This window comes from Ochotona princeps, chromosome 4 (genome assembly GCF_030435755.1).
Source record: "Ochotona princeps isolate mOchPri1 chromosome 4, mOchPri1.hap1, whole genome shotgun sequence".
Taxonomy (NCBI): domain Eukaryota; kingdom Metazoa; phylum Chordata; class Mammalia; order Lagomorpha; family Ochotonidae; genus Ochotona; species Ochotona princeps.
In genome coordinates this window covers 13732511-13759843 of record NC_080835.1, presented here as the reverse complement: position 1 = coordinate 13759843, position 27333 = coordinate 13732511, and the positions used below count along the sequence as shown (strand labels likewise).

Sequence of the window (27333 nt, the reverse complement as noted above, 5' to 3'; positions counted from 1 at the left end):
TTATACACAATATATAATCTGACATGACAACTTGGTACTGATAAATTTCCTGGCTGTTTCTTTCACATCCCTGTTTCTGAGACTGTAGATCAGTGGGTTGAGCATGGGAATGACCACTGTATAAAAGACAGAGCCTACCTTGATCATGAGCCACGAACTCTTGGAATTAGGAACACAGTAAAGAAAAAGGATAGTTCCATGGAAAATAGTGATGGCAGTCAGGTGGGAGGCACAGGTGGAGAAGGCTTTGTGGCGCCCTCCAGTGGAAGGCATTTTCAAGATAGTGATAAAAATGAAAACATAAGAAGTTAAAATTATCATCAAACTACTGACTTCATTGAAGGTGGCAGAGACTAAAATGATCTTCTGGTTAATGTAGGCATCAGAGCAGGACACAGCAACAATGGCAGCATGCTCACAGATAAAGTTATTGATGATGTTATTGCCTTTAAAAGATAACTTCAATAAGAAATAAGTAAGTGTCAGAGAACAGAGTATCCCCCAAAAGTAACATGCAGCCACCAGCAAGCAGCAGAGCTTCTGAGACATCACCACGGTGTACAGCAGAGGATTACACACGGCCACGAAGCGGTCATAGGCCATGACCGCCAACAGGAAGGTTTCTGTAATCACAAATACGCACGCAAAGAAGAACTGAAGAATGCATCCCGGAAAGGAGATGGTTCTGTCTTCCACAACCAGGTTTTCCAGTAGTTTGGGAGAAACTACTGTAGAATAACATAAATCCACAAAGGACAAGTGACTGAGGAAAAAGTACATGGGGGTGTGGAGTTTGGGATTGATCCTGATGATCAGAATCATGCCCAGGTTCCCCAGCACAGTGACTGTGTAGACGGTCAGGAACACCAGGAACAGGGGCAGCTGCAGCTCCGGGTATTCTGAGAATCCAACCAGGACGAAGGTGACTCCAGCGCTCTGATTTTCATGGATCCTAGGGAGAAAAACAAAAATTTGCTCAGAGAAGTGAAAAGTAATTTGGATAAAGTAGACTGAATTTAGAAAAGTTAGAAAGGTTTAGTAATTATCATTAGAGCATTGTGGAAAATACTTAAATTCAAGTACTACATTCTTCCTAAGTTATAATATGCTAATAGTTCAGTTAAACATAAAATATGCATTTGGACAAATAGAGCAATAAATGCAGTTGTCCATCAGAAGGCCAAGTCTAAATTTTCTGTTTGGATCTGAACTGAATGGAAATGGGTATGTGGGAAAATATTTGTGTTTACATGAGTTTCAACAGTTTCTTCTTTGCCTCACCTGTTAAACTATGCAATCTTCGAAGTAAAAAAAAAGACTCAGTAAAATATCAAGTTCATGTTTTATACTATTGTTCATCTAGCTATGACTCAATCAGCCAATCAAGTCTCTCATCACCTATTTTAGATTTCCCTGTATAAGAACAAATCGTATTTACTTGATGAATGAAATGTGCTACTTTCTCTTGAGTTATAAAAATATTGTTAGTTTTTTGGAATTGAAACAATATTATAATACATGCATTTCACTTGTAGTATGTCACACAGATATCTTCATTATATTCCCTTCCGATGATCAAAGAGATTTTGTTATGTAGAATTTCAATGCTTTTATTTTGTTCGAATTTTTGCATCAATGGTTCAAATAAAAGCACAATCAATCCCTCCAATGAATCATCTGTTTGATTTTCATCTCCAGAAAAAAATTATCTCTGATTTGTTCCTCATAGCCACGATCATACTTTCAACCATTATCTACTAAAAATTCCCAAAATACCAATTTCAGGAAATGTATAACACCGTATGCATTTTATAAGTCACTTGGTATTTTCCATTGTTTGCTTGCAATAAAGTAAAATTCAGAAGAGCAAGCACAGAACACCAGGACAGAGTAGGCACGATGGAACACATACTGAAAAAATAAATGTACAGCTATGTCAATCAATATACTCTAGTTCCTATGACATGCACATATCGAGGCAAAAGTGCTCAATATTGAAGAAATAGGGCTGGTCCAAACCAAGTGCACACAATGTAAATCCACCCTGCCTTGAGATACACTGTAAATGCTGGCAATCAGTTAGCTACAAGGAAATCTCACAGGACCTGTGCATTGAAGATAATATTATAAGATCAGATGGCTAAGGGAGAAAAGATCCATTCTATCACATTTCTAACAGTCCTGTGTCTCTTTAAAATGCCTCAACAGCCAGCATATACTAAACAAATGCTACTCTATTTTTTCTCAGAACTACAGTTTTGCTTGTTGATAAGTAAAATAACGATAGACATAAGAGGATGTTATTGCACATAGTTCTGCTGTTTATTGCCAACTGATGTTAATGAAATATTCATTGCATTTTGTCTAGTTGTTATTCAAGATAATATACCTCTCTTGTTTCTTACATGTGGCTGAATGTAGATATTCAGATGAATAGATAAAAAGATATTTTAACGCATCACCAAGATGCTCATTTAATGGCTGATTTCAAGTTCTTTAATTTTCTTTCTAGGGTTTGAAATTATTCTGCACTTGATTATTTCCTGAATTCTTTCACATTTAATGTGAAACTCATAATTTTTTCAAATAAGAATGTTTTTTCAAAATGTGCATTCTCTGCACCCCACCCCAGACTATTCTAAAAAAATCTCAGGAGCCCTTGGATGAAAGAGAAATCATTGCCATCAAAGCAAATATATTTTCTGATAATTGTTCAGCTCATTTCTGTCATCAGATCTTTCCCACGTAAATAGCTTTGCAATCCATCTCCCACAGACTGCATTCATAGCATGAGATCTGGGGCAACCATTCACCAGGTTTCTTCATCCTGGGAGCAGGTAACAGCATTTCAGGACAATCAAAACTACGTGAGCAGAACTCTCGGAACATGCTCCCCATCCGGGACCCTGGGATGACGCTGCGTGGCCATTGCCCAGCTCTGGGTACGGAGGCGGTTGGAATGCTGGATTTGGCTTCTCCTCTCATCTCCTCCTTTCTCCGATACAGGAAGAAGGAAAATAAAATTTAGAAACAAAGGTCTAGCCTAATTTACCCTAAGCCTCAACCCTTCCCTAAGCAACTATGTCACACCATTTAAAAAAAAATACTTCAGTGATTCTATGTACTGTTGAAAGGATATGCACATTTATTTAACTAGCTTGTTTTGGGGAATATAGGATTTTTTTCTGTTTCATGTTAAAATTTGTGGATTTTTTTGTCTATATATATATGTAGTATGTGTGTATGAAAATTGGATGTCATTTTATATACTTTAAGGAAATTTAAAAAATAGCTATGAGTAAATAAAATATACACTAAATACATTTTTAAAAACAATCATCTCTTTCTAGTCTCTTTCTAGTTGACCCCTAAGGGTTCAAATGATTTCCTTCCTTTGCAGTTGGATCTTTGCTGATTTTCTCACTGTGCATTCATTAGTGGAAAAGACACTTTCAAAATAAAACTATAAAATACAGTTCCTACCCTCAATGCTTTTTATTTGAGACTTAATCTGAGGAATACTATATGGTATCGCACATGATATTACAGTAAATGATTGAAAATTCAAAAAGGAAAATTTGCATAATAAGAAGAATCACATTGCAACTTATAAAGCAAAGTTTCTGTAGGCCAATTGATAACCATAAATTCTGTGCAAAATAAGGAATCAAATACTTGTAGAGAATCGAACTCAGCGATTATCACAGCAAATAGATTTACACATGGGCTTGCCTCCTGCAATTATTACTAAAACATGTTATCTTGCTATTAAACTGAAATGAATAACTAAATCAACTCACCCAAGTACAAAGGAATTTGGTTTATTCATGTGAATATTTCTTTTTAAAATTTGAGAGAGAGACCAAGAATAGACTCTTGCTGGATAGTCACATTAAAAAAAAAAAAAAAAACAGCGGCAAACATGAAAAACTGCAGTAGGAATCTTCAGAACACTTCAGGGAAACACAATTTTAACCAAAAAAAAATTTTGAACCAAAAATATTTAGATAATTTTCAAATAAACTCAGTAAAAATCTGAATCACAGAATCCATTGTGTCACACATTTATGGCACAAAGTCCTGGGGGAACCCACCCCTGGAGAACACAGTCAAAGTATTGCCCAGGAGGGCACGAGTCAGGCGATTAGAGGAAACCACACCCCATGTGATTGTTACATTTGCATACATTTCCTTCTAAAACTCTAGCACAGTTTCATCAGCAACTTTAATTATATAGTTAACTTTTAGAAATGTTGAATCAGGTTTAATATGCTTTTACTTTATGCAAAAAAACTGACCCTTGGGTAGCATTCAGAGGTATCTATTCTTTCTTCTAAGATTTATTTATTTTTATTGGAAAACCAGATATTCAGAGAGGAGGAGAGAAAGATTTTCTGTTGCTGATTCACTCCCCAAGAGGACACAATGGCTAGAGCCTAGTTGATGGGAAGCTAGGAGCCAGGAGCTTCTTCCAGGTCTCCCACACGGGTGCAGGGTCCCAAGGCTTTGAGCCATCCTCAACTGCTTTCCCAGGACACAAGCAGGGAGCTGGAGGGGAAGTGGGGCTGCCGGGATACGAACCGGCGCCCATATGGGATCCTGGTGCATGCAAAGCGATGGCTTTAGCCACTAGGCTATCGCACAAGGCCCAGAGGTATCTATTCTTAATCATCGTTTGGTTTCCATTTTTATCAAAGTTCTGTGAATATAAATGTGCCTGTACATCTAAATGCAAAATGCACACAATAAGGATTAGATTTCTGTTGCTTAGGATCTTTTAAAAAGTTTAATAGTGTATTTCAAGCTTAATTTTTGTGTAAGAATTAATTTATATAGATAGTTGTTTAATCTCTTAAAACATTTTTATCCCACTGAAAGTAGGAGACAGAAACAGAGAAAGATCGCCCACCCACTTGTATATAGCAGCTAGGACAGGGTCAGGTCAAACACAGGAGCCAAGAATTCACTCCAGCTCTTTCCTGGGCTGAGGGAACCCTCCTGCTGCCACCATTCTGCTGCCTCTCCTGGTGCCATCCTCAGGAAGCTTGGAATCAGGAGTGAGATTGGGCTTCAAGCTCACCCACTCTGGGGTGGGCATCTCCAGCAGTGGCTCCAATGGTGCTAAAAAGGCCCTCCTTGGGGCTCAGTTTTTCTTCAAAGAAATGTGATTTGTATTTATTTTTCGTTCATTAGACTCATGTTTCAATGATCCTCAAAAATTATCTGAGGGCCTGGTTATGTTGCCAAGTATTAAATCCTCACCTTGCATGCACCCGTGTCCCATAACGGCACAGGTTTGTGTCCCAGCTGCTCCACTTCCCTTCCAGCTGCCTGCTTGTTGTCTGGGAAACCAGTAGAGGATGGCCGAAAACCTGGAGTCCCTGCATCCATGTGGGAGACCCAGAAGAAGCTCCTGGCTCCTGGCTTTGGATTGGCTCAATTCTGGCCATTGTGGCCACTTGGGGAGTGAAGCAGCAGGTGGAAGATCTTTCTGTCCGTATCTCTTTTTTATTGTATCTCTGTCTTTCCAATAAAAAATCAAATTAATCTTTTTTAAAGATTATTTGGAATTTCTTTTTATATGCAAATGTCACTATTACTTTTATTGACACATTAGGACCACAATGGACAGCCACACCGGACAGAACAATCCTAGTACAGTGAACTTGCTGGGATGTGGGATGCTAGAGAAAGAACGCAGAGGGTGGCACAGAGCTCACACTGACAAACCAGCAAAAAGTCTTAGGGGAGAAATACTCTTATTTGAAATTTCATTATGGATTAAGATGCAACAAAAATCCTGCCAGATTAACAGAAAGTGAACTCAACAGCATGTTGAAATGGATTCTATTTAACACCACGCCAAGTTGAATTTTTTACTGGGATGAAGAATAGCACACCACACGTACATTATCAACCACCTTCATGATCTAAATGGAAAAAAACTGATGGACCTCTCGGTGACCCAGAAACAGGATTTGATGGAAATACACACATTTTCAGGATGAAAGCATTTAAACAATAGAATTAAACATTATCAACATAATAAACTATTAATGAAAAACTCATAACTGGCAGCATAATAATGACTGACTAGAATATTCTCTCCACAGATGAAGAACCAGACTGGGTGTTCACTTCCACCAGATACTCTCAGGATAGTCACAGGTAGGCATTTGACCTAATGGGTAAGATGGCAGGTGGAATGCCCAGGTCCCACTTCCGAGTGCCTGGTTTCAAGGCCCTACTCTGGCTTGGCTCAACCCCCAGCGTCCTTTCATGATGCCTTGGAGGTGGCAGTGAGAGCCTAAGATGTTTGTGCTCCTGTCATCCAGTGGGGAGACATGGACTGTGTTCCTGGCTTGGCCCAGCCCGAATAATTTTTTTTAATCTTAAGGATTTATTTATTTTTGGTGGAATGTCTGATTTACAGAGAGGAGAAACACAGACAAAGATCTACTACTATCCACTGGTTCACTACCCACGTGGCCACAATGGCTGAACTGATCCAATCCTTCACTGCTTTCCCAGGCTGCAAGCAGAGAGCTAGAACAGAAGTGGAGCATTTGGGACACAAACCAGAGCCCTTATGGGATGTTGGCCCTAGCAGGTGGAGGATTGACATACTGAGTTGCACTGGCTCACAGGCTGAATAGTGTATGCACATTGAGATGGTGAGTTAGCCAATGGAAGCTCTCGGTCTCTGTCCGGCTCTCTCTCTTTGTGACAATCTTTTTACAAATGAATCAGAAAGGAAAGAATTGGAAGAGACAGCACAATTTGGTACAAAAAAAATTTAAAATCACCTAAATTAGCCAGGAAGAAGTAAAACTAGCTCTCTATTCAAAGAACAGTATAGAGAAAATGCAAGAACTCCAAGTACTTCTCACAGATGTGCCCACACATATGCACACCCACACAAACTGAGCAAAATTACAGGATACGAGTTTTAAAAATCTGTTTAATCTCTATGTTTTCCATAAGCAACCCTAAATGGCCATAAAAAAACACAGTTCATTTACAATAACCTCAGCAAAGAATAGAAAATTAAAAAAAAAAGGCTTAAGAGTGGCACACGGAAGGTTATAAAGTGATGTTGACAGAAACACGGAGAAGAAAAGCCTTTCCACTTCAGCATGCCAATCTCAACACAGCAGCTCTGGAAACAATTCAGTCTGAATCCTAATCCGGGTGGTGCTGCAGTGGAAAAGGAAAAAGCCATACTAAGCTTCATGCAAACTTGCATGAGACCCGAACAATTAAAATGAACAAGAACAGTTAGAAGTTTCATATTTTCTGATTTCAAACTTAAAAAGGCACAATAATCAGTGCATTTTATAGCTTTCAAAACTATTTCAAAGGATTAAAGCAAAACTCCAGTGTTTCAGTGTAATGTTAGAGATGTACGCCTCTGTAGAAGGACATTGTGACCCTGGAAATCAGGGAGCACAGGATTACAATTGATTGGAAGTCATTTGTATAAAAACAGCTGAGTGGACAGCATGTGAAGGAGGACTCTTGGTGGGACACACAAAACGAAAGGAGTTCCAAACAAAAGTATAGAAACAGTTGGGTTTTGTTGATAAGCTCCATATTTCTTCCCTTATCCCATATGGCCCTCGGTGTATAAAGTCTGATGCCACTAATAAACTTTGGCTTTTTGACCATCAGTCAGAGTCCACGCATGTTATTATCGGCTCTGTACACCAAGTTCATCCCTGCAGGACAGCGACATGCCTCATTACATCTAACAGACGAATAAAACACAGAAGTTTCAAATCCCATTCCATTCCTTATACTTTCCTATTTCCTAGGTGTCAGTAATTTAATTGAACTTATCCTAGCTAATTTTCACTTTTCACCAACGTTGACAAATTGACCTCTATTTATTTGTTGTCTCATTACCAACAAAATACATAATTAGCCCATTTGATTTTCTTCAAGCCAATAGTAAAAAATCTTTCTTCAAAGCAGCCGAGAGAACTTTCGCCAAGTGTCAAAAACACTCTGTCCACTAGATGGTGGAAGGATACCATCAATAAACTATAAATGCCTGGAATTCTGCCTGCTTCACCTGTGTGGAAGGTCATGAGCATAAGGCACCTCATGTCCCCAGAAGAACTCATGACAATGGTTTCAGCTACCCAAGATCTCAACCTGGGCTGTTCACTGGTCATACAGGTGAGAACAGGTAACTGTACTCCAGTCTCTCTTCTCTGTCCTTGGACAAGCTGTTGAGACTTGCTTGATAAGTAACTCTAAAAAAGTCAAATGTGAGAATCAACATGGCAGAATAGGGTAAGGATATGCTTAAACAGACAGAGAAACATTAGGCAGTGTGAAGCAGAGAGGGCACATTCTAGGAAATAGCAGAGGATGGAACAGAAGAGGGGCTCCTGCAGACTGAAAGACACAGGAAAGCAGTGGACACAACAGTGTGGTCTTGCAGTGACAGATACCCCACCAACATTCAGCGAGTGGCAATCTGAATTGCACTAGCAGCCAAAACTCCACCAGCAACAAGATGGGAAGGGACTTTCACCGGGAGTTTAGGCGGTAAAACCAAGGAACTGCCCGTCCTGTTCTGTTTAATTTCACCAGGAGCAGAGATAGATTGGCATGTCCTAGATGGGCAATGCGGGAACAGGGTGAATTTCACAGCCCAGTTTGCCACCTAGAGCCTAATTGGGTGCCATTTTGTCTAGGAAGGCAAAGGCTGTGGACAGTACTGTGCATGCAGAGCTGGGAGGCAACTCATTTCTGGCTCAGTGAACTGCAGCAGTGCGGCATCTTACAGGTTCCACCCAAGATAGATCTGAGTAGCCCTCAGACCTGACAGCCAGCAGGTTAAGAACTCTAGTAGTGGCACATCAGGTTCCATTCTGTACAGCGTGGAGAGGGGATCCCAACAATTCAAGTCAAGGCCTTTAGCTGCTAAGCCACTGTCAATGATAAGCACGTATTACAGGAGTTCAAGAAATTTAAGGAACATATCACACAGGAAATGAATCAAATGAAAACTTATTTATCAGAAATTAAGAATACAGTGGGGCCCGGCAGCGTGGCCTAGCGGCTAAAGTCCTCGCCTTGAACATGCCAGGATCCCATATCGGCGCCGGTTCTAATCCCAACAGCTCCACTTCCCATCCAGCTCCCTGCTTGTGGCCTGGGAAAGCAGCTGAGGATGGCCCAAAACCTTGGGACCCTGCACCCATGTGGGAGACCCGGAAGAGGTTCCAGGTTCCCAGCTTCGGATCGGCGCAGCACCGGCTGTGGCGCTCACTTGGGGAGTGAATCATTGGATGGAAGATCTTCCTCTCTGTCTCTCCTCCTCTCTGTATATCTGACTTTGTAATAAAAATAAATAAATCTTTAAAAAAATACAGTGAAACAAATTAAAAGTATAATGGAGAGTGTCCAAAATAGAATGAATGAAGCAGAAGAAAAAAAATCTCAAAATTGAAAGATATTTCCTGTCACCACGAGGAGACAAACAAAAAGCTGGAAACAGAGCTGGGTCAAGCTAAAATAAAACAAAAACAACAACAAAAAAGTATTCTTAAAAAAGTTTTCAAGAATTAAAAGGCACTAATAAAAGGCCAAATATAAGGGTTATGGGAGTCCCAGAAGGTGCAGAGAGAAGCTGGATTTAAAGTTGTATTCAATGAAATAATAAGGGAAAATTTCCCTAATCTGGAGAAAGAATTGGGAAGCAACATTCAGGAGGGGCACAGAACTCCTAACAGGGTTGATCAAAAGTGATCATCACCATGAACCATGATGATCAAGATATCTTCAATCAAATATAAGGAAAAGATCCCTAAATGTGCACGTGGAAAAAAAAATCAATTGACATATAAAGGAATGCCAATTAAATTCACGGGAGATCTCTCACAGGAAACTCTACAGGCCAGAAGAGAATGGGGTGACATATTCCAGATTCTAAAAGCAAAAAATTGCCGGCCTAGGATAATGTACCCAGCAAAGCTTTCTTTTGTTTCTGAAAAGGAAATAAAATTCTTCTACAATAAAAAAAAAGTTAAAAGGATATGCCACTCCCAAACCTGCCTTACAAAGTGCGTTCTCTTGACAGAGAAGAGGAATAAGCACTCACCAAAACCAAAGGCAAATGTGTCTAGGGAGAAATATCCGTCTGTTGTAAGCCATTCTTTTATAGCTGAATCGATATGTCTCTTCAGACAATATTTTCTTCCAGCAAGTGAGGTGTCTTTCAAAAAACTGGAATAACATCATATCTGCTATTGGTCTTAGCATTAGATGTGTGTGCTTGCAATCACTTTATTACATCCACTAATAAAACACGCAGGTTTATAGGAACAGTTCAGTCACTGAACCAGATGTAGAATATCCCTTATCCCCGAGAGCAGAAAGTTCTAGCTTTTGAATTTTTTTCAGATTTTGAAATATTTTCAAATACATAATGAGCTGTTTTGCAATGAAACCCAAACCCAAGCCATACGTTCACATATATTCCATATGCATATAATTCACATAGCCTGAATATAATCTCACACAAAATTTTTGTGTTATGTGACTGTAATGTCTCAAATAATCTCAGGGAGGCAATTTTGTACTCCTAGTGATGCCAGCACTCACCTGGATTATAGAAATCTAGAGGAAAATGAGGGAGAAACATGGCAGGGCATTTTCAAAATACTGGTTGAAATATTGTAAGCTTTTGTGAAATAAAAAAGATTTTCTTCAGTACAACAAATTCACAGAGACTCCACAAACACATATCACAGCACAACTGATGACAAACAAAAACAAGTCAGGTGCAAGAAGCTAGAGATAAGAGAACTGTCCATAAAAATATGGGAGAAGGGCTCGGCAGTGTGGCCTGGTGGCTAAGGTCCTCGTCTTGATCCCATGTGGCTGCTGGTTCTGGTCCCGGCAGCTCCACTTCCTCTCTGTCTCTCCTCCTCTCAGTATATCTGACTTTGTAATAAAAATTAAAAAAAAAATAAAAAAAATATGGGAGAAGCCAGGACAGAGTTCCTGACTCGTGGTTTCAGCCCAGCCTCCCTGTCTGCTCTGGCCATGGAGGAGAGTGAACTGGCAGATGGAAGACTTCCCTCTCTTTCCCTCTTTCTCTGTCTCATTCGCTCCCTCTGCTCCTCAAATAAATACAAATAAATAAATAAATAAATAAATAATTTTTAAAGGAGTGACACTGATATACAGTGGGGTAGAATTCCACTCTAAAATGTGATGTTACAGCATGAACAAAATCATAAGTATAATATAAAACACATAGCAGAATTATACATCATATATACATTACATGAATGTATTAATATATTGTAGTATATATTAATTATACAATAAATAAATGATAGATGATGTTTATTATATGTAATTTATATGGTATATATATTTCTATTTTTTATTTTTCTAATTTATTATTTAATTTATTATTTTTATTTTTACAATTTTGTATAGGCTGGGATTCCCCCCTGAACTCCCGCCCCCCGTCAGATTCTTCCCATATTGCTACAACAGAGTAGTCCTTCATAAGGAATCATAATTCCATCAGTCTCTTATTTAAGTGTGTCCCGACATTGCTGGTACAGACAATGTCAGCCAGTCCAGCATCCCGTTGTCCACACATGTCCCACAGTTTCATTGGGAATCCATCTTTCATCTGGAAGCAGGGATGCATGTTCCATTGTACCCCCACGTCTGTCTATGATAGACCCCAGTACTCCATCACTACACATTACCCTAAGTGAGAAGCCACGAAACAAGGTCAACAACTGGCATGAGTTAGAACAACCACAACAACAACAACAAATTACAGTACCGTGAAAAAAAAATGCGACACTGAGTAACCAACACATAGGTTACAAATGGGAAACAGAAGTGTCTTGGGAAAAATGATGTCATCATATAACTCATGAGCCCGTGATGATATATAGTATATTTATTTAAATATCATAACATATAAATATATTGTGTTGTAATACATGATATAATACAAAATCATAAATATGATCATCTTTATATGAAAGAACAAATATTATGTGATTCCACATGTAGGGCATATCTGTCATACGCAAATTCATGAGTTAACAGCAACAGTGGAATGGAAGGATTTGGGAGTTAGTACTGAGTGGTCACTGTTTCGTAGGCGGTAATTAAACACTTTGGAAAATAAAGTATTTATGCTGACAGAATAGTTTCATCATTTAAATTAAATAGAGATGAACAAAGAACAAATTTGGGGCATGTAGTTTATAGAGTTAAAGAAAGTTTTACCAGATGAAAGAAACAAATCATAGTCATTGAAAAATCAGTCAAGAGAATAAACAAAGAATCTCAAAAAAGATATGAGAATTTTTTCTATCTTCAGAATGCAATGCATAATTGATTTCTTAGCTGAACAGTTAACAGAAAAAATGCCAGTAGGAACATCAAGAACGGATGGGTAACACGTTATCTTTTTGCAAATTTTAATAGATAATAAAAGAAACACAGTGGAGGATCCGGTGTTCTTTACACACTCTAGGTTGAAGCAACACAGCTATTTCCCAATTAACTCAGACTTTTCTGCCTATTCTCTTCGACGTTGTGTATTGCAGTTTTATTTTGAAGATTATCATGATTTTCCTATCATTATTCCTGTAGGAGACAGAGCCGATCTTCACTTACTTTCCAGGTAGAGATGAAAAGATGATGTCATTCGGAGGGCTTTGAACAAGAGTAAGAAATAAACAAAAAGTTCAGCTTCCCTTCAGTCAAATTATTCCAGCGGGGATTTTGGATTCACAGAGATGGAGCTATAAATGTATGTAACTCAAGTATCTTCAGGAGAAGCAGTTGCAGACCAGGCAGGAGTCACATACTGTCTTTATTTCCCCTTTTGCTGCAGACAGTGATGAATGTTCTACTTGGGGCAGTGTAGTGCTTCAGAGGTCAATGTTATAGGTTTGAGTTTCTTCTTTTCATGAACATATACATAAAACCAGAAAAAGACTATGGAGTTTGATTCAGCACTACACTGGACACCTTGATCTTATGAAGCAGGTAAGCTCTATCTTTAGTCTGGTTTCAGGATTCTTGTAAGATTTATTTACACATAGTTTCTACATTTACTGGATGGTTTGGAGTCTGTGGTATTTGTTTACATTTCAAATTTAAACACAGCACCAGATGAGTTGAACATACTGTTTTATTCAACAATTCATATGAATCAGCATCCTGAGATAAATAAGGACTATAATTTCAGAATCTATATTAATTTCTCATATGCACCATACCAACATGTTATATTCATACATTTGCACATTTTAGCATTTTCACCACTTTAGTGTAAATGTATACTATTGCATCTACTTTACAATGATACAAGAGAGAATAGCAAAGAGTTATCTGACTTTTACTTCAACTAGATAAACATATTCTATGGTTGAATTCGAATGTACGTCCCAGTTAGCTTTGGTATCTATGCTGATAGAATTGTGATATAACCATATTATACTCTACAATACCAGTCTGCATACCAGGAAACATTTATGTTCTCAAGACAGTGACAAAAAGGTCTAGACCTCAGAGTTAATTCCTGGATGGTCTACTCCAGGATAACATGTACTTTATATAAACATGTACCACCAGAACTCACAATTTGTTTAATTTCAGGTGGCGACAATCTTCCATGGACGATGGAATATAGAAATAATGTCACGGAATTTATCCTTTTAGGACTGTCTCAGACTGCAGAAGTAGAAGCTGTTTGCTTTTCAGTGTTTTTGGTTTGTTACATTGCGATTTTGGTGGGAAACCTGCTGATCATGATTTCTGTCACTTGCAGTCAACTTATTCATCAGCCCATGTATTTCTTTCTGAGTTATCTCTCACTCTCAGATCTTTGCTATACCTCCACTGTGACTCCCAAGCTCATCGTGGACTTACTAGCAACAAGGAAGTCCATTTCCTACAATGGCTGCATGACACAGCTTTTCACCATGCACTTCTTTGGGGGGATTGAGGTTTTCATCCTCACAGGAATGGCCTATGATCGCTATGTGGCCATCTGCAAACCTCTGCACTACACTGTCATCATGAACAAGCAAAGATGTGATGCCATGATCGCGGCTTCTTGTGCTGGGGGATTCCTGCATTCCTTTGGGCAGTTTCTGCTCGCCATTCTTCTGCCGTACTGTGGCCCCAATGAGATAGATCACTACTTCTGTGATGTGTATCCCTTGCTGAAATTGGCATGCACGGACACAAGCAGAATTGGCTTCTTAGTTATCGCCAATTCAGGTGTGATGGGCATGGTGACTTTAGTGGTATTGTTAATCTCGTATGGTGTGATACTCTATACTGTGAGGCGCTACCCTGTGGAGAATCGACGGAAAGCCCTTTCCACATGCAGTTCACACATCACTGTGGTGGTCCTGTTTTTTGCTCCCCTCCTGTTTGTTTACATTCGACCAGCAACTACTTTTCCAGAAGACAAAGTGTTCGCTCTCTTTTATACCATCATTGCCCCCATGCTCAACCCTCTAATCTACACACTAAGAAACATGGAGATGAAGAATGCCATTAAGACACTTTGGTGTCGTATTACAGGATGTCAGTAGAGTGAATCAGATCCCTGGGTCCCATCACAGACTTGTTTCGATACGTGTCATACACTGAAATCTTTTGAATGTTTAGAGTTTGCACGTGTATTTTTTATCTAGCTTTATATAATGAACAAAATGTGAGTAAAGGTTTACTATTCACTAGAACTCTATATCTCCGTTATTCTGTCCTTTTTTCCTGCATGTTTTGCTTCTATGTTCTCTACCCTATTAACCCCTTGACTCGGCAACTAATTGTAATATTTAGAATCAAGTTATGCAAGAAAGTATGCAATGCAAATAAACAATGACTTTATTCAATGAAGACATATCTATCTTCCAAAAGTAATTAAAAAGCAACTCCAGTTTGAAGTTACATCACGCAGAGAAAAGTCTGAAAAGTCCAATTCATGGCAAACAGCAATATTCTCCAAATCTTCACTTTTTACTTCAATAATAACTGCTGCTATCCTTGAGCTTTGCACATTTCTAACACCAACACACTTCCACCGTGCATGGATCATTCTCGCCTGCCTTGTGAAATCCAGAAGTAAATTGGGATAAAAAACCACATTAAAGCAGGATTTTCAGATGCAGTCTGGAGATAAGGGAATCATGACTTGTGCACATCTCTAGCTGCTACCTGGGAATATGAATTCTAAAAATGGGGATTGCAGCCTTTACAGCTGAGTCTGTGAAAACCACAGACATCTTTTAATAAATGCCCAAGTTGCAACTTTCCCTAGGAACAGTTCTAGCAAGCCATCATGTGTAGTCTATAATTGCGATAGATTATCAAACCAGTCACCTGGAGAACATTCCTTGTCTTCCCCTTCTTCTCCTCAGAATGAACTCTGCGATGTATGAGCCCCATTCGCAGATACATGAGTCTCTTCCATGAACTGCAGGATCTAAGGCTGCAAATAATAATGTTTAGACTTCTACAGTTTCTGAGCTTGCATTAATCAACTGCTTTAAGGTATTTCATTTTCTAGTTCTATTGACATTAACCTTACCTCTCTGGCTGTTTCTTTTTATTCTAAGATTCTATTTTTAAAATTATGTGAACCTTAAATTTCAAAAGAGAGAGAGAGAGGGAATCTTTCACCTGCTATTCACTGCTGGCTCATTCCCCAAGTGGTTGTAATGATTAGGGCTTGGCCAGGCAGAAACCATGAGCTAAGAGCGTCATTTGGGTCTCCTGCGTTCATGCAGAGGCTCAAGGCCTAGGGGCCATCTTCTACTGCTTTTCCCAGACCATCAACAGGGAGCTGGATCAGACCAGGTTGTTATAGGTAGTAACATTACCAGCCATAACAACACCACCCCCTCTCTGCTTATTCTAGGACCATATAGTGTATTGATTAAAACAAAAAAGAATGTGCAGTCAGAACACAGGCTTACTGACTAACTGCACTGCCTCATGCCACTCGTGATCTTGCTCAGGGTTATATATGAAAGACTAATGCACTGCAGACAACAGTGCATGTGTTCAGTGTGCATACAGCATTTTTCTGCATGATCCCGTTATGAGCAGAGAAGTATTATGACCATAATGGTTGGGCAGGGGTTCAAGGATTTTTAAGAAAAATCAAGGAAATCAAGAAACATTCACATTAATGTCATATCTCCATTAGAGATGATTAAATGATGATTTCATTCACATGAGCAAGCAATGAATATCACTTCAACTTGGTAACTACAATGTGTTATTTTGTTAGCATTATACAAATCAAGAATGGCATTACATCTGACTCAGAAAAGCTTAATACAACAGGTGGAGTCTCTGTTAGTGTTATGGGAGATGCCTGAATGTCAATTACTTATCTTCATGCAAGAAGAGAATTTGAAATGTGAAACAGAGTAACGGGACACAAGCCAGCCACAGTTAGTGAAGGAAATAGCTCCCACTGACCAGGCAGACATCTTAGAAAAGAACTGAGAGTTCAGTCTACATGCAGACCAGCTTAAAGTGTGTTTGAGCTCATCATTTCTCCACCCCTCCCCCATTCTGGAATATTACTAGGTAGAGGGCTTCCAAAGCATGGAGAAATTCCTTCTAGTATTTATCAACACAATGGTATTGGACCTAATAACCTTTATGGTGCAGGGCATGGGATATTCTCTTGAGCTCCTCCGAGAAATGGCTGCAAATCCATTAATAGGGTTATGGCATCAAAGACACAATTGGCTGTAGAATTAGACCACTTTGGCACCAATAGTTCATCACAAACCAAAAAAAACTCACAACAGGCAATAAAAGCAATTAGTGGGGTCCAGAATGATGGCTCAAGAGCTAAATCCTTGCCTTGCATGTGCTGGGATCCCAAGTGGACCCCAATCCGTATTCCAGCTGCTCTGCTGCTCATCCAGCTCCCTGCTTATGCCATGGGAAAACAGTTTAGGACAGCACAAAGTCTTGGGACCAGGCACCTCTAAGGGAGACACAGAAGAAGCTCCTGGCTCCTGGCTTTGAATAAGCTAAGCTCTGGCCTTTGTGGCTACTTGGGAAGTGAACCTGTGGATGGAAGATCTCTCTCTGTCTTGTGTTCTCTTTCCAATGAAAACTAAATAAATCTCTAAAAAATAAAAAAAGAAAAGAAATGAATAAAAGTTATTTGACACATACACTGTACAAGTGGAAAAACAATATAGCAAGTAAAAGATATACAAAAATGCCAGAGGGGAAGGTGCTTTAAAGAACTGCAAAGTTTATGATCAGTTTACTCTTCAGTTGTCCCATCCTCCATCACTGAGTGGACCCAGATGGTGTAGGCTCAATCTTGTCTATACACTCTGGGCTTCAGGCAATCTCTTCCCCTCTACGATACACAAATCCAGATACCTGAAATTTTCCTACACACTGAAAATTTCTGATAATCAAACTGTAGTATCTGATGTGGTTGAATCACAAAGCTTGGAAAATAATAGTATAACAAACTGGTTGAGAAAATGTTAAGTGATGAATGTTCCTTATACATCATTTGGCCCATAATATGCATTATAGTTGTACTACGCAAATAGGAACACAGAAATTCACAGAGTAGAAAATAACTGAATCAGAACAAATTGGTAAAGCTGAGTTTAGTGTTGATTTCAGCTTTTCAAATTCAAGTCATTCCTTAAAAAGTGGTGACTCTGCAAAGGTATCCGGAAGTGTTTACATTTAGAAGTTTGAACTTACTGGAGTTAAACATTTTGTCAAGTAAAAAATATTTTGAGAATTCTAATGATTTTATTCCAGTTAAGCTCATATTAAGCATTTAGAGTGGGGAAGCAGAGCTTTAATCCAGTGATTAAACACCTGTATCCCGTCTGAGTGCCTGGGTTCAATTCCTAACTCTTACTCATGACTTAGGTTTCCTGCCACTTCAGACACAGGGAGACAGTGGTGACAACGAATCAGATTTCCTGGCCTTAAAGAGGAAGAGCTGAATTGCAAGTTAGGTTCCTGGATTTAGCTTCAATCCAGCCTTAACTGTTGTGGACATTTGGAGAATGGAGCACCAGATAAGAGTGCTTGCCTGCTCTCTCTGTTTCTCTCTCTCTTCTCTCTCTCTCTCTCTCTCTCTCTCTCTCTCTCTCTCTCTCTCTCTTGCTAGGCCTCTACCTCTGCCTCTTTTTCCTCCTCTCTGTATGTTTCTCTTTCTCTATCTCCTTCTCAAATAAGTGCATATACAAGTGTACATACAAAGCATTTATATATTAATATAAAGGGATTAATTTAATGCTAAAACTGAAGACTTACAGGAAAGGTAATGTTCTAATATGTCCAGCAGATGCCTGAAGCCCTGCTTATTTCAAAATATATGCTTTTCTGCAGTCTACCCACAAAAATATAATGTTATTTGTATTTTAACAAACCACATTTTAAGTAACAACGGTGGCTTTAACTTTTTCAATTTGATGTGTAACTTCAAGACTATCAAAATTAATTTTCCTTCCCCACAATTTTACAGATAGAAGATTCATTCCTACCATAAAATCTGGTAACTTATTTTTTTTTCTTTTTAAGTGGGAAATGTTCCCCTTTCACGTTTAGTAGACACTTGACTTCTCCCCTTTGCATATTCAAATTGTGAACACCACTACTCTTGTACCTGCAGGACAACATTTAGTACAATATGGATTATTGGAATATAAGAGTTGTGATTCTGTTACAGTTGAGCTGATAATAGGAGAAGCTATAGATTAATGAAAGGTAACAGATAAAATGTGGATGTGCTCTAAAAAAAGTTAATATCACATACTGGGCAGAGCAAAAGGCTACACTTAAATAGCAAAATGATGAACTTGTAACTGTTTATGAAGGACCATAGTATCGTAATGATATGGAGAAAATCAGTGGTGTGGAAAGGATTTGGGGATGGGGCTGGGGTAATCCCAGAGCCTATGGAACCGTATTGTAAAATAATGATAAAAAAGAAGAAAAAAAAACCATATAAAATTAGAAGTATAAATAGAAAAAATGCAATTGATATTTTACAAGGGTACTTTAAAAATATAGAAAAATACAATCACAAGTTCTTTTTGCAAAAGATTTGCAATTCATGTACAGAATGGGCATTCAAAAATGTTATGGAAAATTTTCTAATATGAAAAATCTTTACCTAAATTTCATTATTTTCCACAGTAGTAAACTTATTTTTAAATTACATTTTCCTTGAACTTTTATGTTCTCTTGTATATGGATATGAGAACTTTAATTTTCCCATCTAACACTAATATTTGCTTCCAATAGCTCAGTGTATTCTACTTTCCAGATAATTAACCCATGAGTCCTAGTTTTGAGTCATCACTCTTCTTCAAGAAGGGAGCAGATTTCTCCAACAGAGGCAAATAAAATCATCACTAACATTTTTATCAGAAAATGTTTTTGTTTCTTATCCTGACGTTGCATAGTCGTTGTATTTTCAGGGCTGGGCATGTACATAAAGGCTTTATGCTTACTGTCCAAGTGAAATTCAAATAGATGACCCAGAAAAGTGTAACTCCAAATCGATCCTTCCCTTTCCGTATGGTATGAGCTATCTGCCCAAAGAAAAGTTAATCAACTGACAACTTAAACTGGCTTGATGACTCTCACGTCCTTAAAAAAAATGTTATTTCCAGGATATTGTTTTGACTCTGAGGAGTCTGTACAAACCAAGTGTCCACCATGTGTTTTACAATGAAACAAATTGTGAACAATTGCTAGGAACTGCTATCTCAGTAGGTACAATTTTTAAAAAATGTCGAATCCAAATTCAGGGAAATAGAAATCTGGTTTTATAGTCTGGTTTGCTGCAGACTAGGGTTTTCAAAAATTGGGAAAATATTTCTAGTATGGCACGCCTACTCTGGAGTGCCAACCAATTTTCCTGGGTTTAATTCTAAAGTGGGCGTCAATTTATAATATTTGTTACAAATACTAAGATATGGATTCATTCTGAATAAATCTTGTTCTAAAATAAATAAGACATTCTTAATTTAAACAGTTAATTACAATAGATAATTAGCAGACAACGGATGCTTAAACTGACCAGCAAAGATTTCAACTTGAATTTGAAGCTTTGGCTGAACATAATCATGTATATACAAGGTGTAATTCAAGTGACTTCCAAGGTGGGAGAAAGTATAAGCAAAGATGTGAAGCGTAATTGAACTACTCAAATAGACCTGTACTGCACTTAGGATTGGATGGAGAGAACACACTGATTGACTACAAAGAGAAGTAAGATACAATCAGGCCTTTCTTTGTTTTAATCAGTATTAATAATTCCTAAGAAATGGATTTTTTTAGGTAATTTTGTCGCTGTGAATCTCATAGAGTGAAATTAGGTTATTTAATGCAACTCTGATCTCACTAAGCAATGCACTGTGTTACGACCGCTGCCAGGTAGATGATCTTCATTAACAAAGATGTCTGTAGCCAGAACATGACAGGATTCAATGGCATCAGAGAACTGTGTGAGTACACTGAACAATTTCACACCTGTGCGCACTGCTGGCTTTTTCTGTAGAGAAAATTGTAGTAGTTTGAAAGATTCCCATATGTTTCTGCTACATATATTTAGACTTTATGTTTGAAAATACCTTTCCATTTTTCTCTTTTGTAAATTACTCAGCAAGGTGACTCGGGATTAATCCTCTACCTACAAGCACCAACATTCCATAAGAGTTCCAATTTATGTTCCAGCTGCTCCACATCCGATCCAGCTTCCAAAGTGCTTATGGCCTGGAAAAGCAGTAAGGATGGCCCAAGTCCTTGGTCCCATATTCCCACACGAGAGAGCCAGAAGGAGTTCCGGGCTCCTGGCTTCGGATTGGCTCAGCTCTAACTGTTGCTGTCTTTAGGGAAATAATCCAGCAAACTAAAGATCGTTTTCTCTTGGTCTCTCCTCTCTGTTATTCTGCCTTTCCAATAAAAATAAAATCTTAGAAAATGAAGGTTACAAATAACTCACTTATCACCAAAAAGAGGACACTTTAGTAATTGTTCCCTAGTCCAAAATTAGGGTGCTAAAATACAAATAAAGAAAATCCCATTACTTGTTCATTATTGCAACTACAATAGCATTTTTGCTGTCAGGATTTGGACTTGGAGGTCATTCTATGAACTGCCTACATTGTTAGGCCAATACTTTGTCATCTCTGGATTTCTAAGTGTAGCTCACTGACATGTGTATTCCTCTGCATATTAACATCTGGTGTTGTCACCTTTTATCCATCATGAAGGAATTACTGCTCTCAACTCCGTGAAAAAATTAAACCAAAATTCCATTTGGAGGTTCTGCTTTGTGGAGCCACTCTTGACATCAAATATCTCATTATGTGTAACCTAGAATTCTGAATGAGCTATGCCTTATGAGTTATGTTCCAAAAAAATATGGTAAAATTGTGTAAGATGGGGGGAGAGAGAGCACATAGAACGTGCAGTACTTAACTGGTACTTGTTTGGTATCAGGGACTACTATTTCCCTCCCCTTTCCTAACTGTCTTCCAAGATCATATGATATATTGTGTTTCAGAGGTAACCTTTGAGAGGAAGAAAATAAAAATTGACAGCTATTTTCTAATTAGTAAGAATTGTTTCAACAAGACTTAGCTCCCATTACAGCTGGAATGCACATCCAGGGCACTCAACAGAGCATAGAGTATGTGTCAACTGAAGTTCACCGAGGGTGAATGGTGAGGTGCTGCTACCTACAATGACCATAAAGCTTTGGTGTGGAGAAAAAGTGTTTCTATAAGGACCATGAAGTGGGCTGACTCTAGTGATGGCATCAATATCCTCATGTGAAAGAGGGCAGTTACATTTGGTCTATTTGAGTTTAAGGAACTCCGTGACAGCCAGTATTCTGTTGTAACTATGGTCTCCAGAGGAAACACCTTATTGCAAAAATGAAAGCTGATACTTGATTGCAAGAGGGGTAGGCCTGTAATGAATGCCGGAAGCACTGTCTCTATAGTATTTTTCCTTTTCCCCCCCTCAATTAACTTATTGATAAATAGAAAGAACATATATTTGTGGTATACAATGAGATGTTTTGAAATAAGCATCTATCATGAGCTCAAATGAGCTAATGGGTGTTTACATGCAACATATTATCATATTATTTAAATTAAAAAGTAGGTGATGTTCAAAATATAATGAATTATTATTGACCAAAGTCATTATGCAGTACCATAGATCTCATGAACTTATTGCTCTATCTTAAAGAAACTGTATATCCTTAAATCAACATGTACCCAAGCCTCTAAACATCCAGCTCCTGATGGCAAACTTGGCACACTTGTTTCTTAAGCTTAATTGTTTAGATCCCATGTTTAACTAAAACATGTGGCGTTTGTTCTGTCGCCTTGTGTGTCCATTCCTGCTTGTGTCAAATTATTTAGTCATGTTTTATGTTTAGTTTCTCCTCTGGTGCATTCATATTTTAGAGACATATTGCTTAATGTCCATAAATCAATGAATTATTTGAAATCCCTTGTGTAACTTGCAGTTTATTAACATTTTGATCAGGAAAGACAACCAACACGATTTCAATTATGCTACATTTACCAAGAATTATCTTTCATCTAGCTTACAGTCTATCCTACATAAGGTCCTGTGTGCTGTTTTTAGAATAGATATTCTGTGCAGGTGTATTAGGTCCGTATCGTTTAAATTCTATGTTTCCTTATTGATGCTCTCACCAAATAATCTGTCCATTGCTGAAGTTCCCTATTATTTTTGTCGTACGATTAGCCTCTTGTTGAAGACCAATTATCATTCACTAAAGATGTCTTGGTCTTCCACTTAGGGTAGGTATATTCATACATTCATAATTATTTTATCATTTTGAAATGTATGTCACATTATAATATATATTGACCTCATTTGTTTTTATGCTATTTACTTAAGGTCTAGATCTGTAATGTGGATATAAATAATACTATTGTTTTTTGATTTCTCTTTGTAAGGAATGACTTCCAACACTTTGTTTTTAATCTACAAGTACCCTTAAAATGAAGTAAATCTAAGCAGGTTAATATGGTAGCAAGTAGGCTAAACCTCCACCTGTTGCGTTGGCATCCCATATATGCCAGAGTACAAATCCCAGCTGCTCCACTTTTAGTCTAGTTCCCTGCTTATGGCCTGGAAAAGCAGTGAAAGTTGGCTCAAATCCTTGAGCTTCTGCACCCAGGAGGGAGACCCAGCAGAAACCTCTAGCTCTTGTTTAGGGAGCGAACTAACAAATAGATCTTCTCTCTCGCTCACTCTCTCTCACTCTCTGCCCCCGTCTCTTCTTTCTCCTTAACTCTGCCTTTCCAAGAGAGTAAATAAATCTCTTAAATTAAATTAAAACAAAACAATTCTGGAATAAATGGCATATTGAATCTTTTCAAAATTCATTGAATGACTCTAATTAATAATTGGTAGGTAAGGACTTACCATTGATATCATTTTCATTATTTTCTAGTTTCTTTGTACAACCACTATTCTTTCCTCCTCTTGTTTTTTTTTCCTGGGATAAAGTTATTTTCATTAGTAGTATAGTTTGATGCATTTCTTTTTTAAAATCTTTTTTGGATCTTTTATAAGTTTTGGGTTTATTATCATCAAGAATCCTACATAAAATATAATTCTTTATTTCAAGCAAGTAAAGACTTAATTCTCCCTCTCCTGTATGGGTCTACAATCCACCCACCTGTGTAAAAAACAATAAATCAAATTTTAAAAGATTAAAAAAGTATGGAGTTCTGGGCAAGAGCTGAACATCTGTGTGAGAGTGGAATGAAACATCACAGCACTTAACTTTACAGCACTTTTCTCCCAACAAGTATCTCTGTGAACATCTTACAAACATGTGGTGAGCATGAAGACATTACTAAAATGTTATTCGGTGAAATCAATAAAATAGTAAACAATGAAGTGATACATTTTTGAGAAATAGAAGAAGCACAAAAAATAAAAGGAAAATGAGAAAAAGTCAGCAAGAGAATTTATAGATTATTTGTATTTCAGAACTCACAGTCAGGAGTTTTTAAAAACTAAGAAGAATGTGCTTGCTTTGGAAACACATATACTAAAAGCTACAAAGGTTAAGAGAGGAAAAGTAATGATTAACAGTCATATTACTATGAGAAAGTATTGAGAAAACATTAAGATATGGTAATTTAGAAAGGAAACGATAAAGTAAGACAAGAGTGAAAAAGAAATAATAGAAAACTTTCCGAAGTTAGGAAACACAACAATACTTAGGTACTGCAGACTAAGAGGCTTCCAGGCTGGTTCAACACTAACATAATGTTAGCAAGAGGACATTATAAAAGTTGACAAAGCAGTGGAGGATGGCCCAAGTCCTTGGGAAATTGCACCCAATGGGAGACCCAGAGGAAGCTGCTAGCTTCAGATCAACTCATCTTTGGTCATTGCAGCTATGTGGGGAAAAAACCGGTAGATGAAATATCTCTTTCTTTTTACTCTTTGTAAATCTGCTTTTCAATTATGGCTTCCTCAATCATGTCATAATGAAACAAACATGGCTTAAGACTTACCTCTAGGCTTTGAGTAGATAAAATAGTAAATCATGGAATGAATAGTCTAAAGCACAGAGACATTCATTTTTTTAAGGTTTATTTATTTTTATTGGAAAGACAGTTATATAGAGAGAAGGAGAGACAAAGGGGAAGATCTTCAGTCTACTGATTTACTCCTCAAGTAGCCACAACAGCCGGAGCTGTGCTCTTCCAAAGCCAGGAGCCCAGAACCTCTTCAAGGTCTCCATGTGGGTGCAGGGTCCCAAGGTCTTGGGCCATCCTTGATTGCTTTTCCAGGCCACAAGCATGGAGCTGGACGGGAATCAGGGACTGCTGAGATTAGAAGTGGCACCCGTATGGGGTCCCAGTGCATGCAGGATAGGACTTTAGCTGCTAGGCTACTGCACTGGGCCCTAGACAATCATTTTTATCCATCTCTTCTTTTACTTAGTGGTTTTCAGCAAGAAAATTAATAGATCTTAGAAACTGAAAGATTTGCCTTTTACTGTTTTGTCAGTGACTTCAGCTGAACCTTCTGTTTCAGGTAAAGTGAATTGACAAGAACTAAAAGAATAGGCCATTGCCTAGAGCATTTTGTGTGCTTAGCCCTCCTTCCCTCTCCTCCCCGCTCCAGCCTTTATCTTATTTTGTTATTAGAGATATAGATTTTTTTTTTGGTGGAGGAGAGAGCAACTACATTTAAAGGATTATCTTCCTTAGTGAGAGCATTAAAATGCTTTTTTTGTAAGTATATTCATGAGTTTTTAAAATTCATTTTAAATTGGAAATGTAGAGAAAGACATAGAGAAAGACAGAAAGAAGCTGTGGGTGATTCAGGCTGAGAATATGAGTCAGAAACTGCACCCTAAGCTTTGCACACAGGTGCGAGGACCCAAGCACTTGATGCACCTGTTGCACCCAGGTCCACTGTCCCTGGGGACGGTTTAACTCATTGGAGATATACTTCCTTTTTTTCAACTGAAAATTCCACATTCCCCCATTCTTTTCTATTGGTAACAGGAGCCTACAATACGTGTTTATTCTTTAACACATGATGTCTTAGTTTCTGTCAAACTTGGCATTCTAGAATTTGATGGAAATCCAGTCCAAAAGAATTAAACATCCAAAATAAAATGCCTTGAGGCTAATGTGAGAAAACAGAAGAACAAACATGGAAAGCATTCCCGTAACAGATGTCTGAGCACATGTTAGAGTTACAGCGCTATGTTCTGCGGCTGGCTCTGTACTTCTCTGTCACTACTTGTCAATTCTAGGGCTCAAGGTCGAATCCTGAGTGAAATTCTGTAATTACTTTCATTAAACTTACTTCCTTTCCAGAAACAGATGATGATGCCACAGGTTCCTTATTGCATTTTTCATCTCCATGTTTCTTAGTGTGTAGATGAGAGGGTTGAACATAGGGGCAATGATGGTGTAGAAAAGACTAAATACTTTGTCTTCTGGAAAAGTTACGTTTGGTCTTATATAAATGAAGAGAACAGGAACAAAGAATATGATGACGACTGTTATGTGAGAACTACAGGTTGACAGAGCTTTGGTACGGCTCTCTAGAGGGTATGCACTGATGGTGTACAATATCAGAAGATAAGACAGCATCAAAATCATAAAAGATACCAAAGCAATCAGGCCTGAATTCAAAATGACCAGCAGACCAATTCTGTACGTATCAGTGCAAGCCAACTTCAGCAAAGGGTACACATCACAGAAGTAGTGATCGATCTCATTGGGACCACAGAATGGTAAGAAGATGGTGAGGAGAAACTGACTGGCAGAGTGTACAAACCCTCCAACACAACATGCTAGGATTATTGTGTTACACTTCTGCCTGCTCATGATGACGGTGTAGTGCAAGGGCTTACAGATGGCCACATAGCGGTCATAGGCCATGCCCGTGAGAATGAAGATCTCAATGCCGCCAAGGAAGTGAATGATAAATAGTTGTACCATGCAGTTAGTGTAGGAAATGGTCTTCCTCTCGGCCAGTAAGTCAGTCATCAGTTTAGGGGTCACTGTGGATGTGTAGCAAAGGTCAGAGAGTGAGAGGTAATTGAGGAAGAAATACATGGGCTGGTCAATCAGCTGAGAGCATGTGATGGAAATCATTATGAGCACATTTCCCATCCAAATAGAAAGGTAGCAGAACAAAGTGAATACAAAACAGAGCACTTCAACATTCCTGTCTTGAGAGAGTCCCAGGAGAATAAACACAGTGACATTGTTTCTATTTTCCATGGTCCAATGCATTGAATACATAAATCACCTAAGAACACATAAATGCAGAAGTCAAATTAAAAACGTCTTGGCAAATATGTTGATTATACAGCTATCACAAACCTAGGTTTAAAAGGTATAATTCCAAAATTTTAGATAATTAAAATCTTATATCTATACTTATTTTTTTTCTAATTAGCTTCATGATGAATTACTTAAATTTGGAGGGGAGGCAATGTGTTCAATCTGAGCATTAGTAAAATGAGAGCATTTAATTTGCTAAAAATATCAATTAATTGCCAAACATTTACAAATATACAATCAAGCACCTACCAAAAGCAAAAATGTGTAGTTTTAAAACTAAAGATTTATTTAAAATGAACACGTCATGTATAATATCCAAAGTTTAACAGTTAGCTCTACCTTCTACCCCAGAATCACTGAACAGTGAGAGAGAGAGCAGAATTAATGATACACACACACACACACACACACACACACGCGCGCA

At 38.2% G+C, this 27333-nt stretch overlaps 3 protein-coding genes across 3 annotated transcripts; 1 reads left to right on the top strand and 2 right to left on the bottom strand.

The window, feature by feature from the left end:
* Positions 1–13677, bottom strand: LOC131479980 (olfactory receptor 5D18-like). The gene is made up of 2 exons (XM_058662267.1): positions 13643–13677; positions 1–952 (listed from the first exon to the last, which is right to left on the bottom strand). Exons 1-2 carry the CDS (start codon positions 13675–13677, stop codon positions 1–3), a joined length of 987 nt encoding a protein of 328 aa, XP_058518250.1.
* A 5-nt stretch (positions 13678–13682) lies between these two features.
* Positions 13683–14606, top strand: LOC101522631 (olfactory receptor 4P4-like). Its single transcript, XM_012927024.2, has one exon. The coding sequence runs from the start codon at positions 13683–13685 to the stop codon at positions 14604–14606; it is 924 nt and encodes a 307-aa protein (XP_012782478.2).
* Positions 14607–25916: 11310 nt separating this feature from the next.
* LOC101522388 (olfactory receptor 4P4-like) lies at positions 25917–26867 on the bottom strand. Its single transcript, XM_058662266.1, has one exon. The coding sequence runs from the start codon at positions 26865–26867 to the stop codon at positions 25917–25919; it is 951 nt and encodes a 316-aa protein (XP_058518249.1).
* Between the last annotated feature and the right edge of the window lie 466 nt (positions 26868–27333).